This window comes from Centruroides vittatus, unplaced genomic scaffold, assembly GCF_030686945.1.
Source record: "Centruroides vittatus isolate TY-2023 unplaced genomic scaffold, ASM3068694v2 contig_880, whole genome shotgun sequence".
In the NCBI taxonomy this organism is placed as follows: Eukaryota; Metazoa; Arthropoda; class Arachnida; order Scorpiones; family Buthidae; genus Centruroides; species Centruroides vittatus.
In genome coordinates this window covers 1,251,580-1,270,530 of record NW_027122572.1, presented here as the reverse complement: position 1 = coordinate 1,270,530, position 18,951 = coordinate 1,251,580, and the positions used below count along the sequence as shown (strand labels likewise).

At 30.6% G+C, this 18,951-nt stretch overlaps 2 protein-coding genes across 2 annotated transcripts; one reads left to right on the top strand and one right to left on the bottom strand.

Moving 5' to 3' along the window:
* Window positions 1-6,272: 6,272 nt before the first annotated feature.
* On the bottom strand, window positions 6,273-11,500 carry LOC136983337 (transient receptor potential-gamma protein-like). The gene is made up of 14 exons (XM_067280033.1): window positions 11,353-11,500; window positions 10,768-11,005; window positions 10,253-10,597; window positions 10,013-10,183; window positions 9,709-9,943; window positions 9,259-9,411; window positions 9,045-9,184; window positions 8,839-8,951; window positions 8,520-8,768; window positions 8,246-8,441; window positions 7,931-8,092; window positions 7,825-7,860; window positions 7,358-7,541; window positions 6,273-7,290 (listed from the first exon to the last, which is right to left on the bottom strand). Exons 1-14 carry the CDS (start codon window positions 11,490-11,492, stop codon window positions 6,566-6,568), a joined length of 3,087 nt encoding a protein of 1,028 aa, XP_067136134.1. The 5' UTR covers window positions 11,493-11,500; the 3' UTR covers window positions 6,273-6,565.
* Window positions 11,501-11,958: 458 nt separating this feature from the next.
* LOC136983309 (proton channel OtopLc-like) lies at window positions 11,959-18,520 on the top strand. The gene is made up of 7 exons (XM_067280007.1): window positions 11,959-12,041; window positions 12,133-12,383; window positions 15,587-15,695; window positions 15,773-16,025; window positions 16,981-17,156; window positions 17,245-17,398; window positions 17,487-18,520. The coding sequence occupies exons 1-7, from the start codon at window positions 11,988-11,990 to the stop codon at window positions 18,431-18,433; spliced, it is 1,944 nt and encodes a 647-aa protein (XP_067136108.1). The 5' UTR covers window positions 11,959-11,987; the 3' UTR covers window positions 18,434-18,520.
* The last annotated feature ends 431 nt before the right edge of the window (window positions 18,521-18,951 follow it).

Sequence of the window (18,951 nt, the reverse complement as noted above, 5' to 3'; positions counted from 1 at the left end):
GGACAGGTTTCATAAACAAGGACAAATGACGTCAGAAAAGGGAATTTACGTAAGAGAAATTTTATAGTATTAAGAATATTTATTTAAATATTATTTTCCTATAATAAATAATACAATTACAAATGAAAGAATGCGACGATAATTTTTACGATGGAAATATTTTAAATTTTCATTTGACGAGTCGCTTACTTAACAATTATCTTTCAAAGGATGAAGTGTTTTCCCTTTGGTTATTGATCGTCGATCAGTTTAAATGTATTTTATAAATTTTCTAGAAAGTTAGTTCCGTAGTTCAGACGTTTATGGCGTATAAATAAGTCGAAAAAATGTTATAATTCGTTTCTAATGTTTCTCCTTTCCAATAAAAATCATTTTAAGTTAGTTTCAACATCAAACTTTGCTTATTTATAGCTGATAATTCAGTAGTTCTTTTATTATAAAGTATATAAATTTATATGATTAACAGTTGGAGGAAAATTATTTTACGAATTTTATCTCGTTTCTTTTTAATTTTTTCTCGCTCCTAAACTTTATTTTCTCCTCATCTGCAGCCGATATTGAATGTTTAAATTTTTCTAAGAAGTTCAGTTATAAAAAAAAAAGAAAAAAATGCAGCGTTAACAACGTCTTTTACAATTTTATCGCCACTAAATATTTATAAAATGATGTTTATTTTTTAATAAAATTTACCAAAATGATTGCAATTATAGATAAATTAATCTTTAATTTTAATTAAAAAATGGTTTATGATTTTAATAAAGAGAAGGAATTTTATCGTTCATTAACTGTTTATTATTTTTTTACACGTTATAAAACTTTTCTACAAAAATATAACGCGCTACTTTCGATACTTAAAATTCAGCAAATAATTCCCCTGGGATGATTGCTTTCCTGCAAATTAATTAAACTCTGCAGAGAAGCTTGATTTTTTTCCTCTTCGTCCCGAGTTAAATCGATGGAAAATTGAATTTATAATTTTATAAATGTAATTATTATATTAGAATTTTTTCCCTTTTTAACATCTTTAAAATTTTTAAATATTATATGCATAAATTTACACTTAATTCGATTTTTAACTCTTAAAACTGATCATAAACTCGACTTCAATTTAATTTAATTAGTCTATTTTACTATTAAATAAAGTTGTAAAAAGTAAAATTACGTTACAGTTTCGTCGTTAAAGGTATTAAATTTAAATATAATATTTAAAACTTTATATAAATTTTGTTAATGTATTAAACTAGAGACTATTCCAGGGATGACTTATCATATTAATCGAATAACTAAAGTTGATAGTTATTAAACTAATTTCATTAAAAACTTGTAAGTTATGAGGATTATCATTCACAGATTTCTTACTTTTTCTATATACACTGTATATATATATATATATTTATTTATTTAAAGATCTGTCCGTCACGCTCTTCAAACTCTAAGAAATATTTACCTAAGTGTTATTAAATACATTTCGTAACCTTATTGATCATACATAGAAGAAATTAGTATTATAATTTCTAATTTAAGTTAAAAATGAATAAACTGGCTCGCAATGAACGGCGACATTGATAATTCAAATCGCGGCGTGTCGCTTTGTACGCAAAGCGACACGCCGATACTTCGCGCGTAAATGCTATAAATTTAAATTCATTAATCTGAACATAAACATTGTTTATAAATACTATAAAATGTTTTCGGTAGTAAAAACTAATTAGAATTTTCTTTCCAAATGTCTAAATGAATGAAATTCGATCGTAAACGAAGGAGCGAGAGCGATAAAATTTCAAGTACTGTTCATTGTACTAAAACTATAATAAAAGAGTTAAATTTATACATAAAAAATACATGTATTGTTACTGATTCCGTTCTGAAATGAACAATGATTGTTTAATAAATAGACTTCTTCAACGTGTCGCGCGAGATAGAGAAGCGCCTTTAAAGGACGGGTGCGACGCGACGTTACTAAAAAAAATAACTAAAATAATAAATATTTAATTTTTAAATTTCATATAAATATAAAGCGTTAAAAATATTCACACGTCAGCTATAAAATGAAAAAATTCTCTAAGTGGAATTTATCGAAGTTAACCCATTCAACGAGGCATAATTGGATAAAACTGTTATTCGGGATCTAATATTCGATATGATAACTTTATCTAAGGAAAGTAACATTATAAAAGGAGTTTGTGGAGCTTGTCCCCCTTCCCACGAAATCTGTCAGTTTAATGATGGAGCACAACCAAGGACAATACGGAAGATTGAAAATTCTGCTCATCCATCAGACAATTACAAAGTGACGTTGAAGATAATGATAACAATTAATGATTAATCTGATGTTGGGTGCTTTCAAAGTTAGGAAAAGTGACTTTGGTCAGAGTTAAAGAATAAAAAAAGAAAAAACAGGAGAACCAGAATTTGTTGACACTAAACTTGGCGAGAATATTTATAATACTAAGTAAACATTTTTCTTCCATTTTTTAATTCTTAAACATGATTAATGATTTGTAATTTGATACCGATTTAACGCTATTATTATTTTAAGCTCTTATTTGCTTTCTTTTTGATCTCTGGTGTGAATAATCTTTAATTTTCTAAATACGCAATTCTCTTCCAAATATTTTCTATAGAAAGACTTGGATAAACTGTTTTAGATAGAGCGTAAATATATAAATTTTTCATGCTTTTGTAGCAATTTTAAAGTGTCGAGCTCGACACGGAAGCCAAAAAGTGTGATTTTAAAGTGTGACTCCAATGCAATGAGCCGCAAATCTGTGCGCAGATCGAGACATCTGTCAAGGAGTAAGATGAATGGAGGATGATAAAGCTGAAGGCGGGTTTCTGTGGACTTTTCTATCGATGCAGTTCATCAGCCCTGTTAACTGTACGATTATAGACGGCGGATCGTCTCGACCATTATTACACTTTGTGTAATAAATAATAAAATGATGCCTATCTAATTATTGAACAATTTCCACAGATAGTGAGTACGAACAAAGTTTCGACGAGTTATTAAAAGATCGATAGGAACTTAACTCTAAATTGTATATATTTAGAAGAAGAAAATGAGAAATTTTGTGGCAAATCCTGTTAATTTTTCAGTCTTAAATTAAATTAATAATTAAAAATGTATTTATCTAACGTTTTCGTTTAATTATTTAATAATTTAGACGAATAGCCCAGTTATTTTAAATCATTACCCCTGTTTAAAACAAAAATGTTAAAGAATAAAAGCAGTTTCGTTTGTGCCTTTTTAAATTGGAATTTTAGAAAGAAAATAGTTTAAAATAATCAAATTTTCGTGTAATTATGTATAAGTGATATAGATTTAGTTATACTTTCACCTAATAGTCTGGAAGTTAAAAAAAAAAAAAAACAGATTAAATTATGATTAAATATATTGGTCGTGCGATAGATAATAGCTAGGACACGAGAAATCCGGGTTCGAATCCGATCGGAACTCCCATAATTCATCATAAGTAGTTCGAATGGGGGTGTCATTTCCATCACTCAACCGTGCTAATCGACATCATTACGGGTCGGGTCAAGCCGTAATGAGCTAAACTGAGGGTGATCATATAACGCATAGAATTCTGGTCCCAGCGTTAACAAATGAATCAATGCAATCGAGTTATACTTTTAATCATTGTATTTTTCTATTCGGAAAGCGAAATTCAGGAGAAGCGCGAAAAAATATCTCCACACTCTCTTTTAATGATTAAATAAAGTTAATTATGTATATTTCTTCTAAAAATCTTTGTAAAGAAATTGCTTGTATGCACTTAATATTCTAGCCATTTCAGTTATTAAACCGAACGTAAAACATCGCAGATAAAATATTCTCCCTTGGAGAAAACACATCATAAATCATCCATCAAGAAGAAGACCTATTTTAAGTAATTTACGTCATTTGACTTTCCCAGTTAATTTCTCAAGAGACCAGATTTATCATTTTAAATATTTCTTATATAGGAAAGGAGTCGTAAAAGTTTTCCCATTTACTACGACGTCGTTGCTTAAAGAGTTAACGAGCTTTATCTCAATTATTCCTCAGGTTTCAATCGAAAAATCAACTTCTTCATCAAGTCGTATCCAAAAAGGTTGTCTTTGACTGGCAATTTGATCACGTTAACGCTTACTAAAAGTTATTAGCCAAGCGTAAAGATTCAGCACACCCACTAATGTACTGCAGCATGTCTGGACCATCCTTATTTAACAAAAGGTCGAGGTTGGAACAAAGAGGCACGGGCATGGAGAAATTTAATTATTGAAATAATTTATCATGTTTGACAACAATATTCTATAACAATGCCGTCAACTGCTGTTTTGATTCCTGATGTCTACTTGACTCGTAAACTGGTTTTTCGTTCCTGCACTACGTAGGGTGGGTTGCAATACAAGCCGGTTGTTTCGAAGGCTATACGAGAACTGACTAGAATGGTAGTGGTGGGGGGTGGAAGAGCTCCAGCTGTCTCTTTGGCAGATGGATGATTAATGTCCTTTTCCCCGAGAGAGGCTGGAAAACCCTTTGATTGTGTTCCCTGTTAATACCACCGGCAATCCATCATTCTCGTCCGGCTCCAAATTAACTTTGATAAAAGTTGAGAAAAATGTTGTGAGCCTAGCAGCCCTCGGATACGTTCGACAACGACTGCTTACGTATCTGGAGACAATTTTTTTTTAATTCCGATTTCGGCCGACAGGGGGAATAAGTTGACGGTGATGTGTAATGGAAGATTTCTTTAGCGATTCCTCTCCTGCTGCAAAATTTTGATTGTAAGCGATAACATCTCTGTTTCTCTCGCTTTTCTAAATAACTTTTAATCTTAACCTGATTCTCTGCTAACGCTTTCTTTTTTTAACTCAAATTTTACGTCACTTCCGTTTTTATCTACGCCATCTATTGGATGTTTCTGTAATAAGTTACTAGCTGATTTTGACAGTTTTTATGTTCCTTTTCTTTGTTTGTTTAAGTTGATGTTTTGTTTGCTATAATAGAAAAAAAGAAAAAGGATAATGGAAGAAAGATGGATTAAGCACATACTGAAGCTCGATTTTCTTGTTTTTTTAATGTTTATTTAAAAATTAAAAAAAGAGGAAGATAAAGATCGCTTCATTTACTAGATTGGGACATCAATGCCTGATTATATTCGACTCTCTCTTTTTTTATTTCTTATTTTTTTAAACTTTTGTCTCTTTGTTTCTTTTCGAAAAATTCGTTTTAACGAGAAATTTTACTTTTTAGCTATTGCTTATTGTTTCTTTTCTATAAACACCGTTTCAATGCGAAAAAATTCAAGATGCTTTTTTCCTTTAAATAAAATTAATATAATGTATAAAAATGCTAACATGTTCATTAACAATTCTATTTTAATTAAATTGTAATTAACTGGAAACAAATTAAACATTGTTATAATTATTAAATGACAACTCTTTCCATCCTCTCTGTAAAAGTGTATTTAAGTGAACAGCAGTAGGTAGAAACACTTAATGAATGATTGTGAAAGAAACGATATTTTCCTAATTAAAACAAGTATAATTGGCAAATTTTTAAACTCAAAACTCATGTCTAATTGAAAGAAAAGCGGATAAATAAATTTTTATCTTGTTCTCTCATTTTGTAAAAAAATAAAAAAATAAAAAATAAATAAAATTAAAAATCTGATAATTAAATTAACATGTAAAGATTTTTCTAGTTTACACAATTACATAAGATTAATAAATTAAAGTAGAATATAATAAAAAAACAGAGAAAAAGTGAATATAATTAGTGCTTACGTTTTTTAAATGGTTTCAAATAATTACATGTGAATAGAAAACGATTTAATATAATTTAAAAAAACATTAAATAAACTCGAGAATTAAAATTAGTTACTTAAATAAATCGAGTAAGAAGTAAAAAAAATTTTTTTAAATATGTATTTAAATATAAAAAGCCAAATAAAATAAATACAGTTAAACCTGTGAAAAACGACTACTGACTAATAAAAAATGGAATTGGTTCGGAGGTGGCCGTCGTTTGCAGGTTATTTTGTATGCATTTTAATAAGAAACATCCCTGAAAAAAAATGGCCGCCATTTAGAGGTGGTCGTTATTGGAGGTTCGACTATATATACGTTAAATTGAATAGATTCGTAGAAAATAAGAGGAAAATTGAAATTAAAATACGTGTTTGAGACTAATAACGTAACAATAATGAGTAAAAAAAGTAAGTAGAAATTAATTTAAAAAGTCATATTTTATTTATTTATTTATTTATTTCTAACTCTTTAATATATTCTAAGTCACAAGCGTTTTGAATGTAATTAAGGAAGCAGTTTAAATTTTAATTAAGAATTCACCCTGAGTGGCGCCGAGTACAACCAACCGAGATTTAATTCTCCGACCAAACTTATCACGTAATAATTCAAAAATTCGTATTGATCATCACTTCAAACGGAGGAACTGGTGCCATCTGGTTTCGATAAAAGCATACATTTTAATAAGAAATTAAAATCTATTTTTAAAATAATAATAATAGCAGTTTATAATGATTCTGATATTATAATTATTTAGTGATAGGACCAATGTTTAAAACCAACTGGTAGTTGGTTTCTTCGTCGGTGTTGCCGATACTTTATTATAGTTAAAATTACAATTGGGCATATCCATTGTTTCGTTATCTTTGATTGGTTGGTTAGATGTTTCCGATTTAATTGTGTCATCGTTAATTTCACTTAGACAGTTTGTATTGGTTTCAAAAACACACGGTTGTTCCGCCACTTCCATTTCAATCGCTACTTCCGGTTGCCTGTGAACTATCACGACTTTCTCTTTAGGGGAAGTATTTATTGATGATAAACTTTCTTTAGCTGCATTATCTTCTAATTCGGTTGAATTATATTCTTTAAATGAAGTTTTTTCAGCTAAAACTTCTGAATTTTTATCCATTATCTCGCTTGAACTGTTATTACCTAACATTAATCTAGCTCTTCTAGCGATGCTAGCGAATCTTTTTAAAACTATCATCCTTCTTATTTGTGGATCTTCTTCCGACAAATCCGCGTAGCCAACAGTCATTAAGCTATTATCACTCAAAGATGATTTACTTTTACCAATTTGATTGTGTTTCGAAGCTGTTACTAGAGCAGCCCAATTTCTTTTAGCTTTCATTTTACTACTAGATATTTGTTTGGTAACGTTAATTGACTTTCTCCTTAATTGCTCTTCTATTATATCTTCGAATACACTTTCGACTAGGCCAATGTTGAAATCTTTTAGTAATCTTCTTTCCCTTAGTCTTTCTTTTCTACCGGCTGAAATTATAAGTCGAGTGTTATAGAGAATTTATATATTTTAAATAAATTATTTATTTAATTTTACCTTCTTTGTCGTTAGCAGAATGAGTACATTTCATCCCGTTATCCTTCAAGATATCAAAGAGCTCCGATCTGAAGGTGTGAATAATCTGCTTTACCTCACTGATATGATCTTCGGTTATGTTAGTTATTTCTGCTTTTCTCTGCTGTTTAGTCACGTAACGTCTACTCAAACATATCATAATATTCTAAAAAAATTATTAAAGTTAATTAAAATAGTTCAGTGCAATTAATTAGAAAATTTTAAATATTAAACAGACACTTTTTTACATTCAGTGCTAATTAAAATTCTAAGATTTAATACTGTTTCTGAATAAGGTTGATGTACGATAAAATTTTATATAATGCTTTAAATGAAGAGCATTCATTATAATAAAAATGAAATTTTTAAAGTTTGGAACTTTTAACCAGAATGATTTGAATATAAATTTATAATAAGTAAACAAATGAAATTTAATTAAACTCACGCACTTCATATTGAAAATCTCTGTCTTCCGCTTCTTTAACCTATCAAATTCAAATGACAAAACTTAACCACAGAGACGTATAAAAGTAAAATTATATATCAAAATATTACCTTTATAGACATAGATTTGAGCTTTTTCTTCAAGCCGAACAGTCTTTGGAAAAATTTAAATGATGGTATGATGTTGAAAGGAGGAGGAACCGTGCTACCATCTTCAAAATAACTCATCCACAATTTACTTCTGGCGAATTTCCATTCGATATCCGATCTTTCCTGTAACATAATTTAATAAATTAAAAGTATAATAATATAGTGGTATCAATTAGAAGTCGTCGTAGGCAATTTGCCTAACGTTAATTGGATTATTATTATTATTATTACAACGTCGATAATAAAATGATATAAAGAGAATCGAGAAATACTAACTGATATTATTTGATAAGAATTGCTCATCATAGCAATAAGAAGATTGAGCAGGACTACAACGTTGATGACACAGTAGCTTCCAAACATTAAAAGTCCCCAAAATCTTGTGTATTCCTGGATTCCCGTTAGATCGAAATTGTGAATGTCTACCAATCCAAAACTTGCCCAAAATAAGCTTTGAGATGTTTCAAATAAACTGAAAAAAGAATTATTAGTAGAAGTAAGTAGGCTAATGTATCAGAATATCGACAAATACGAAACGAGTGAGACATACTTTGCAAATCTCCGCCATATCTCGCACGATCGACTGTCTTCATTGTGTCCAGTCGGACCAAAATAGCACTTAGTTTTGTCAAGATCAGCGTAGTACCACAACAGCTGATTCATACCGCAACCAAATGCAAATAATACTAAAGTATAAATGAAGAAAAATTTGATGATATCGTAAACCATTCTTCCTAAAGAGATTTGCAACGGTCCTAAGTATGGATTGACGGAAAATATGTGGACCATCTTCAAAAAACTTTCAAAAAACATATTATTATTGTTAAATAATAATATAAAATGAATATAAATTTAAATTTTGTATTTACCTGAAAATATTAGCTGCTCCAAACATTCCTTCAGATATCAACATAGGATCATAGGGATCCCATTTCTCACGAGGTTGATACGCATCTATTCCCATTTCTAATTCTTTCCGGACCTGAATTTTATAACTTAACGTTTGAATCAACTTTTAAACCATTTTATTGTTAAAAAAAATTACTCGAAACGTTTTCAATGATAAAATACCCACTCGATACCAAGCGACAGCACGGAGTGTTATCCACGTAAAATATAACGTATTGGTAATAAAATCCAAAATATTCCACATATTATTCGCATATTCTTGTAATCCAGAATTCCATAGCTGTTTAATCTCCCACCAGATAAATCCTAAACTCGAGAAAATATCATTTTATGGATTCCTAATTTAGTTTAAAGATATGAAATCGTTTGAAAGAATTTACCCAGGACGTATATCATGATTCCTGTTTCCACGACTCCGGGAAGCTTTCCACGTTCTTGTTTGTGCTGTATTTTTACCCATTCTTTCATACTTTGCGTTCCAAATATTTCGATAACCAAAGTTTCGACTCTCTGAGAGGCCAAAATTAAAAGAACTACAAAATAATAAATGCAAATTTTAAAATTTATACTACGCAAGTGTAATATGTATACAATTCCGAATCGTTTAAAAATATAATATCCGAAGAGAAAATACAATTAAGTAAAGGCGCTTTAATGGAGATTTTTATTTCTTTAATTAGTAATAATCCAGAACGCCGCCATCTTTAAACAATAAAAGAATATGTTGATTCGAAGTAAGTTTTATTGCCCGACTTTTTGTGTTACCTCCAATGTTATATTTTCAAACTATACGGGCGTATTAATCAATAGAAAATACACCATTCACGTACAAAGAAAAAGAAAATAAGACGAAGAATGAAAAATGAATTTCATGAAAGGATACTTCATAGTTTTGCCCATTTTACTCCAAGGAGCTACGATATAGGCCAAACAATAAATTGGAAACATTACGCCCAATTTGTATAAAACCAAGCATTGTCCAATCATGCTTTTCCTTCGAAACCCGGGCATACCTTTATACCAAACAGTTGCTAAAAGCTGTTGCACGTTTGGATGAGCTACAAACTAAAAAATTCAATAGAAAGAAATTATCATCAATAAACAACATTCGTGAATTTAAATCACTGGACGTACCGTTTTCTGTTTGTAGATAATCGCTAATTTAAGGCGTTCTAATTTCATGGGCTGTCCAGGTTGATATAAAGAACCGTACGGATCATAATTTAGAATTACTTCGAGTTCGTAAGAATTACGGGTATAATCTAGGAGAGAAGTGACGAATTCTTGAATTTTATCCCTCAATTCCTGCGAATAGAGATTGTTTTATAGCATTTTATAGAAAGTTTACGTACCTATAAAAATTGAAATGCTTACCGTGTAATCACTTTTAAATTCTTTTTCCATAGAACGTAACCTTTTCAACTCCCAACTTAACTCGAACCCAGTCATTATAGGATCTCTACTAGAAAGAGTTATTAAAGAAGGAGAAGTCAAAGCTCTGTAAGCGTTGATCCTAGATTGAGAATGCCTTAGACAGTCTTCTTCGATAGAAACAACGCAATCATTACATCCACATCGTACGTCGTGAGGAAGAGGAAGAGATGCCCCACGATCCAACAGAAGTTTCAAAATTTCATAATTATCTTTATGGGCAGCTAGGATTAATGGGGTAATATCTGGAGTAAAGGTTGCTACTTCTCTATTTACCATTTCCCAACTCTGAAAAAATTCAAAGTAGTAACTACTGTACATACATTATACATATAAATTTGTAATGCTCGTTTGTATAAACTAAAGAAAAATCATTTATTTCGTCGTCTCCACATTGAAATAAAAAGCGAAAATTGTAACAAATTAGCATTAATTCGCAACATAAAAAAAGAACTTACGTAAGGTTGATCATTCGTGTGTATTTTTTCTTCGTGTTGAAGTAATATCTCGACTGCTTCAACATATTCTTCATTAATGGCATGGAGAAGACTTTCTCCCGTTCGAATGTTATGCTTCAACAAGATCTCTATCAGATCTAAATTTTCATTTTCGATTGCTACAACCAAAGCGCTCCTTCCAACAGGATCGGTGCAGTTTATATCGAAACGTGGATTATTTTTATGAGTATTCAATAAACTATTAAAAAAATTCTTAAGTATTTAACAAATAATGCTTCTCTATCTGAAATTAGGATAAAATTGGAAAGATGACTACATTTTAAATATCCTTCCATATTTAGATTGTGTCATTTAGCATTGGGATTTATATTGGAGGAAACTAACAGTGGTATAATTATATATATGTATATACAGCTATGTATTTCTATCTGAAAATATTTTTACTGAGCGAGAAAATAACATGTGTAAATGTTTATTACATAACTCAAAAATTATTTTGCTATTAATTTAAAATAGGGATCTTTGCCCGGAGTCATCTTTCCTGAATTTAATCAATATTAATTCTAAAAATATTTAAAAACTTACTCTCTAACTGCGGCTATATCACCACGTTCCGAACAAAGCAAAAATTTTTTCTCATAGAACGTTAATTGTTTCTCATTCCGTTGAAGAAGATGAACCATCCCTTCTTTTCTTCTATCGGTTAGCAACTTTTCTTGCTTCATAATGTCTATCATACTAACAAAAATCGAATTTACAAACTTTTAACGGTAATTAATGGTTGAAATTTATATAAAACTTACCAATTCACATGACTCCTCACAAATGAAAGAAAAATTTACTATTGAATATCCTTATTGAACAATTCATTTGTGGGGCATCTTTTAAACAGATTAAAGAAACCTATCAGCAGTTTCATGCAACTTATCTACTTTTTCTAATTTTTGCCGATAGAAATATAATGTGGAGACTTTTTCTGAATATTATAAAGAATAATTTAAAGGAAATATTATTCACAAAAAAAATGACAGTTAAGATCATCCACACTAACAACTGTAATGCGTGCTAATTGGGTCAAAGTTAATGATTATTAACTGATAAATGACATAGATAGGTGTTTAATTCTTGTCTTACGAACAATGTTTCGATAAAGAAGATATCTAAAGGGCAAATAAGATTTGATAATTAATCATTTTCTGTTTAACACTGAACATTAAAACATGATGAATGAAACGTTTGAGTTACAAAACGAACCGTATTCTATAAAATTATTTGTAAGTATAATCTTTATCAATGTTTTTCTTACAAATAAAAAGCTATTTTAGAAATATTTACGAGATTTAAAAAATCATTTTTTAAAAATAGGTAAGTTCCGATGAAGATCAAATACAAATGAGTGAAACCGAATCGGAGAGACAGGCAGAAATAAGTAAAAATGCCGAAAATTTACGATTGCAATTACCCAGAAGACTTAGTTCTAGTTGCCCGAGTTTAAGTATCATACAGAAAGCAAGAAGAAATTCATTCATTTCCGAAAATACTTCAAATTTATACGCAAGTGGAACCAACGTCACAGCTACAAGCATGTCTAAAACTGAAAAATCAGTCTTGTTAAGGTAAATAAAATTATTTTATATTATAAAAATATCTCCATTTGTTTATATATATACAGTATAGCCTATATATAAACAGAGTATATAAATATATTTACTGGTGTTTATACCGTTTTTAATATCGAATTTGCTTTCACCAGATAATATTATGAACTTAATAATTATCATTAAAATTTTCTTTGATTATATATACATAAATTTATATATAATCAAAGAAAATATATACATAAATGTGTATATAATCAATCAATCAATCAATAATGTATATGGTAATTATCAAGAAAAGAAATAGTTTTCTTTCTGGCAACATGAAAATAACATTGAATAAATATGAAGGAAATAAAGTGAAACTGAAAATACGGGTATTATTAAAAATGTATATTTTTCGTGTAAAAAGTTTAAGAAACTTAATATTGGTTTGATATTGTTTTAGTTCAATATGGAAGATGACAGCAAATATCCTAACTTATACATAGAACATTTATTATTAAGGCTATCGAGAGATGAAGCTGGGAATTTTTCCCAGACCCGGTGAAAACTTAGAACCCCGTAGTGGTTTATACACCTGTAAATTAATGTTGTTTCTACTAACAAAATAAGTAAATAATAAAATAAAAGCTTTAATACTTTCCACGTATTTCATTCGTTCAAAAAAATGTCAAGAGGGGTCTACTCTTCTACCTTGGGCCCCATATCAAGCTTTTGAAAGCCCTATTTATAAATTTTTATAGAAATTTTTATATAATATTTAAAGAAAAGTCTAATTTCAAAAACATTTTAAAAAGTAGACTTTTTATCTAGTATCTATTACGCCATTCAAAAGCATACGTTTCGTTTTTGTTAATGTAAAATATTCGTTCTTTGAAAAAATAATACAAATACAATAATGTTATTTTTTTATTTCGTAGTTGAAAGATAAATTTGGTTAATGTTACCTATGGTTCCAAAATGGCGGCTCGTCTCTGATTCCAGCAAATAGAAGAAAGGAAACAGTGGGGACGCACGTTTTAACCTAACCTAACCTATTCTAATAAATTACCGTAATTATTAACAACAAAATTATTAGAATAGGTTAGGTTAGGTTAGAGCGTGCGTCCCCACTGTTTCCTTTCTTCTATTTGCTAGAATCAGAGACGAGCCGCCATTTTGGAACCATAGGTAACATTAACCATAAATTTTATTAATAAACGATATTTATTATTACAAAAACACTAAAAAGAACTTTGTATATTATTAATATTTACTTGGCTTAATAGTTTACGCATAAGATAGAAATTTTGATCTTAGTTCTATTGTTTTATGTAGATTCTAGATATCGAAATATCAATAATTTTAAAGAAATTAAAATAAAATACTGATAAAAATCGTTATCGGTATTATCTGCAGAATTACAACTATATCAGCTTGTTACAATTATCATCATACAATATTTTTGTTTATACAATTGTAACCAGACGCTGTTAAAAACAATTTTATGTAACGATATCGTTTACAATTTAAATATCTCGATTATCCGTCAGTTCATTATCACAAGATTAAATTAAATTGCATTGGACGGATTGAATAAGGCAACGCAACACATGGGCGATCTGCCAAGGAAAAGTGGTTCCCAGGAATACTTTCTATGAGGAAACTAGCCCTTTTTTGTATGTTAAACACGTGAAGAAAACACGAAAACTCCATGTGGTCAACCTGTTGGTGAGGCATGAACCGGCGACTAATTTAGGTGTTAGGTGGTTTTATCCACTCGGCCAGCCACTGATGGACACACTATAAAATTGACAAATCGGTTCCTAACGTTACTCCTCCGATGGTTCCTAACGTTACTCTTGTTGTGGTAGAGGAGCTTGCGTACACAGATGACTCGGCGAGCTATGCCGGCGGTAACTTAGCTACTGGTAGGGCCATCCTAGCCGGACAGGTTAAAGAGTAGGTGCCAAACAAAAAAAGACACCCTGGTCCTCCAGGTTGGGGGTTTGGACGATAGGCCTGCACCTTATCTCCGGTAAAAAAAAAAAAAAAAAAAAAAAAAAAAAATGACACTGCAACAGAAAGCTCCAGGAAAAATCCTGGAGATCGGAAGGCGACGTCAGAAACCATAAACCGAATATAGATAGGTTCCTAATGTTACATTGATACAATAAAATCGAGATTTTCCTTTATCGAAACTTCTAGAATATTTTCAATCTTTGATAAAGTTAAAACTATTCGTAGTCAAGCAGAGAATAACAATACGGGAAGGCGGTTTTGCTTTCCCGTATCTTTTATGTATCTTAAAATAAAATATCATTGACATCGAATTTTCTAGACATCTCATATTGATATTGCTATCAAAATTTGATATCATCAAATGAATGCGTAGTTTTTAAAGCATTGCATCAGCATACGAGGACTGTGTGACTGTTTTTAATTTTGTTTAATAAACACTCAATTTTGTTTATTAGAAATGATATAACCCATAATAAAATGATGTACTTTGCCACGCAATCGATAAGCATGAATGTATTTCAAGTTCGCCTTATCAATTCAGTTCATATACAATATAATAAAAGTGCAACAGACAATTCACCAGTAAAAAATAATAATTAATTAAATCAAAAATAAAAACCTTTGTGAAGTGGCGGCGATCGGCGCCCTAGAACTGCGGCAGCCCTCTTAGTCAAATGGTTAAGGTGGCACTACAGGGCCTACAGTATCATCTTTATATCTGTAATTCGACCTAAATTTATCAATGAAAACGAATTTGTGCATTTAAAAATATGCATGCTGGAATCTCAAGAATATCAAATCAATTCGTTAACGACTCTATTGTTAAAGGGAAAATATTGCGTACAAGTTGCAAGATACTACTAATTTGGGGTTGAGAGCGTATATTTTAAATTAAATAAATTAAAAATTTGATTAAAATTGCATCCCAAGAGTTTACTGCTCGTTTATTTATTAAGCTTAAATTGCCGAATTACTTTTCGGGTTATAGTTAATTAATTAAATTCTCGTTCTTATGTAAAGGTTAATAATTAAAAATTCGTTTTCAATTTAATTTAAAAATTTAGAAAATCCCGGAAGATTGATTACTAGACTAACTAACTACAATTTTTCAAAATTAATATTTTATCAATTAAATTTTGATATTTGTAATATCATTTTTATCAAATAAAGTAGCGTAATTTCTTATTAACTCATTAAATCAATATTAAACATTTCAGAGAAAATTTATGTTTCATATTAAGTTGCATCTATGCAGTGTTTTTAGTTATGCTTGGAGCGGTCATTTATGTTATTGACCAAGAAGAAGACGAACAAATAATTAGTCAAGTGAGATTTAAAAATTCTGTTTAAAAAATTACAAAATTTTCTGTTTCTTTTAATGTATTAATTAAACGAATCTCTAGTATTTCAGTTGCTTCATTTCATTGGTTGGATTGTCCTGGCTGATATTTCTGCACGTGGATTTGACACGATATAAATATAGTATCGAGAAGAGATTTCACGAAGAATCGAATCAAGAATTTGATAGAATCAGTACCATAACCGAAGTGGTTGTGAATAGAACATTAGTTTCTGAAACGGATTTAGAGAATGCACCTTATCGGTTTTTAACTGGAAGACATAGCGGAAGTTTCTACTTGAAGATAGGAACAGCTGGTAATTATAATATTTGATACCTATAGGCTGCAATTTTCAAATTGCGGGCCTATAGCTTTCCACTGTCGTCCGTATGCCTGTCTGTTCTTTATTAGCGAAAACAAAGTTAGCTATATGAAAATCGAGACCAGATACAAACATGGAAAGCTTAGGGACCGGAGGCTGCGGTTAATAATATACGAACTTCCGGTCTGGACAGCAAGTCACGTAACTTTTAATATTGAAATATGATTAAAAATTGCAGCCTGGCATTATGACGATGTCACTTTAAGTAATTGCTCGTTAACATGTGATTTTGAATTAAGTGTTAGATAAAAATCACAAAATAAAACGTTTATTGATTTCTCCACAATAATCAGGCATGACTTGAAAAAGAAAGGAGGCTAAGATGGCAGCCAACCGGGATCGAATAACTCCAGGAATTTTTGGAGAATATGTCCCGATAAGTCGAGTCCCGTCCCTCACCAACCGGTCGCCTCATTATGGGCTTAGCCAAACTCATAATGCGCTTGGTAAAAAAGGCACTCTTTGTGCCACAGGCGGAGAGTTAAAATAACTAAAATAAAAATAACATAACATTATAAAGTTTACCATTTTGCTCCTTTTACTTTGTGGGCACTAGGAAGGCCTTTTTTCCTTACCCATTATGGGTTTGGCCAGGCCAACAGTGAGACGACCGTATGGTGAGAGAAGTTCGACACACCGGGACAAACCGCCTACGAAAAATTACCTGGGAGTTGCTCGTCGGGATCCAATTCTGGGTGTCATATTGGTTCAATTCATAATGGTAAGCTGAAGCTTTAACAACTTCGGCCATCAGCCCGGCACAGTATGCTTATAAATTCTTTAAAAACGTGTTTTTTACTTAATTTTCTAGTGACCAGATGAACTCATTAAGGATATTTATTTTCAAAAATGTTCATTAAAACTTATAATTTATATAATTTTATTTCAGCTTTTTGTTTTGGGCATTTAATTCACGAAGGGTTGCTGTTTGGTCAACACGTATTCAATTTTATCCACCACGAAAAGAAGCAGTATCACTGTTCTAATCCGTCGAACATACTTTTGCACATAATAAGACCCACATTTTCATTTTATCAGCTTTTTATTACTTTCAAATATTCTAATGTAAGTTTGTTCCTTTATAAGTCAATTGATATTAAGACTAATTAGTTAATAAGTAATTTAATGGGATTATTTGTGATTGATCAATTAGATTATCATCAATCGTTTTAAAGCACTTGCAAGATTTGGACAAATGCATTTGATCGCAACCTGTGTATGTTTTTGGTTGAACACAATTATTCAAGAAGCATTATCTGATTACGAGCATAAAGTGTATAATAATATTACTTCATTCGAACATTTCAGTAAGTTATACAAAATACAATTTTTAATGTAGGCTAATTTGTTTTGATGATATATTTTAAAACGTCTAAACTTGCATTTTTCATTTAGATATTGGAGCATTTACTTTAATAATACATCAGAACAATACTTTAACAAAATCACATTACTGTCGATCGGATTCAGTTCTTTCGACCAGATCTCTTAAAGCAGTGCCGTATCTTTATCCATTCACTATAGAATATAATCTTATTTTGGCCGGAGTATGGTTTATCGTATGGCAACATATTGGAAATATTCATTATTCTGCACATCCTTGTCACTTCAGACCAAAGGTAACTAACAATCAAGAAGGCTCAGAAGTTGAGTATCAAAGTAACTTGACGGTAAACGCTGATTGCCACGCTTCCAACAAAGGTTTATTCGCTGGTTTATGGTTACTATTGATCACGATCATCACTGTGATCATTTTCTTCGTAGCAATCACTAGTGTAGAATATCACGATTTGGGTGTCCTGCTTCATACTATTCAAGAATCCGTCTTGACGTGTTTTTGTTTCATAGCTGTAGTGATAGCTTTTATACAGATTTCTCAGCTAGATATCAATCGAGATCCTATAACATTTCTTGATGATGTTCTTTTATTTGTTCCTTTGCCGTTCTTTTTTGTACATGGTTTTCTATCTTTAATGGCTGCTTGGGAGATGAAGGACCACCACAGAGTTGCTCTCTTCGTAATTCTTATACTTCAAGTTATCGTGCAAACTACTTTTATCATTGATGGATTGAGAAGATGTAGCAATTCAAACCTTTTACGTTTTAAAAAACCCGGCAGAGAATTGATTATCTTTTTGATTATATGTAATCTAACTATTTGGGTTGTAAACACATTTGAATTGAAAAGTGTCGAACATTACTACTCTCAAAGAAAATATTATGGGCATATAATCTGGATGCTTATTTGCCATACTACTCTTCCGTTGATGCTGTTTTACCGTTTTCATTCATCCGTATGTTTAGCTGACATTTGGAAATCTGCTTACGAACGAGGAAAATGAAAACAACTTAAATCAGATGAGATTTTCAAAAGTTTTCGTGTTTAATTTTAAAATATTTAAAATGAATGTAAATGAATGTAATTGCAAGTCAATGTAATGCACAAAATAAAATATATGTAAATACATTTTTGTTGCGAATTATTTCTTTAGATAGGAATAACAATCCACACCAACACTTGGGGTGCATATACTGTTTCTTTCAGATGGATCGATTTATAAGATCACGTGATACAGATCACATCTGTCATGTGTTTTAGTTGGCGGAAAGTCAACAAGTAGGATCGAATCGTATTTACTCTGAATGAAATTGCTCACAAAACGGCAAAATGGGAGTGCATGCCATTCATTCTTATCGTACAATCTCGCAAAACTGTCTGTTAATACCTATTTTTTCATCACAGTTTATCGGATATTTAATACAAATGGTAAGTAAATACATCATTAAGTTTTAAATACTTTTCATTTTGACAGTTAAACATATTTCTTTACTCTCAACTGTAAGCTTGACTTTAAACCAT

Bases quoted from the DNA above. Each gene is read 5' to 3' on its own strand.
- LOC136983309 (XM_067280007.1), top strand. From the start codon at position 11,988: ATGATGAATGAAACGTTTGAGTTACAAAACGAACCGTATTCTATAAAA. The intron at 12,042-12,132 runs GTAAGTATAATC...TTTTAAAAATAG, and splicing joins CGTATTCTATAAAATTATTT to GTAAGTTCCGATGAAGATCA. The intron at 12,384-15,586 runs GTAAATAAAATT...TAAACATTTCAG, and splicing joins GAAAAATCAGTCTTGTTAAG to AGAAAATTTATGTTTCATAT.
- LOC136983337 (XM_067280033.1), bottom strand. From the start codon at position 11,492: ATGAAGCAAGAAAAGTTGCTAACCGATAGAAGAAAAGAAGGGATGGTT. The intron at 9,944-10,012 runs GTACGTCCAGTG...TGAATTTTTTAG, and splicing joins TTATCTACAAACAGAAAACG to TTTGTAGCTCATCCAAACGT. The intron at 7,291-7,357 runs GTAAAATTAAAT...TTATAATTTCAG, and splicing joins TTCTGCTAACGACAAAGAAG to CCGGTAGAAAAGAAAGACTA.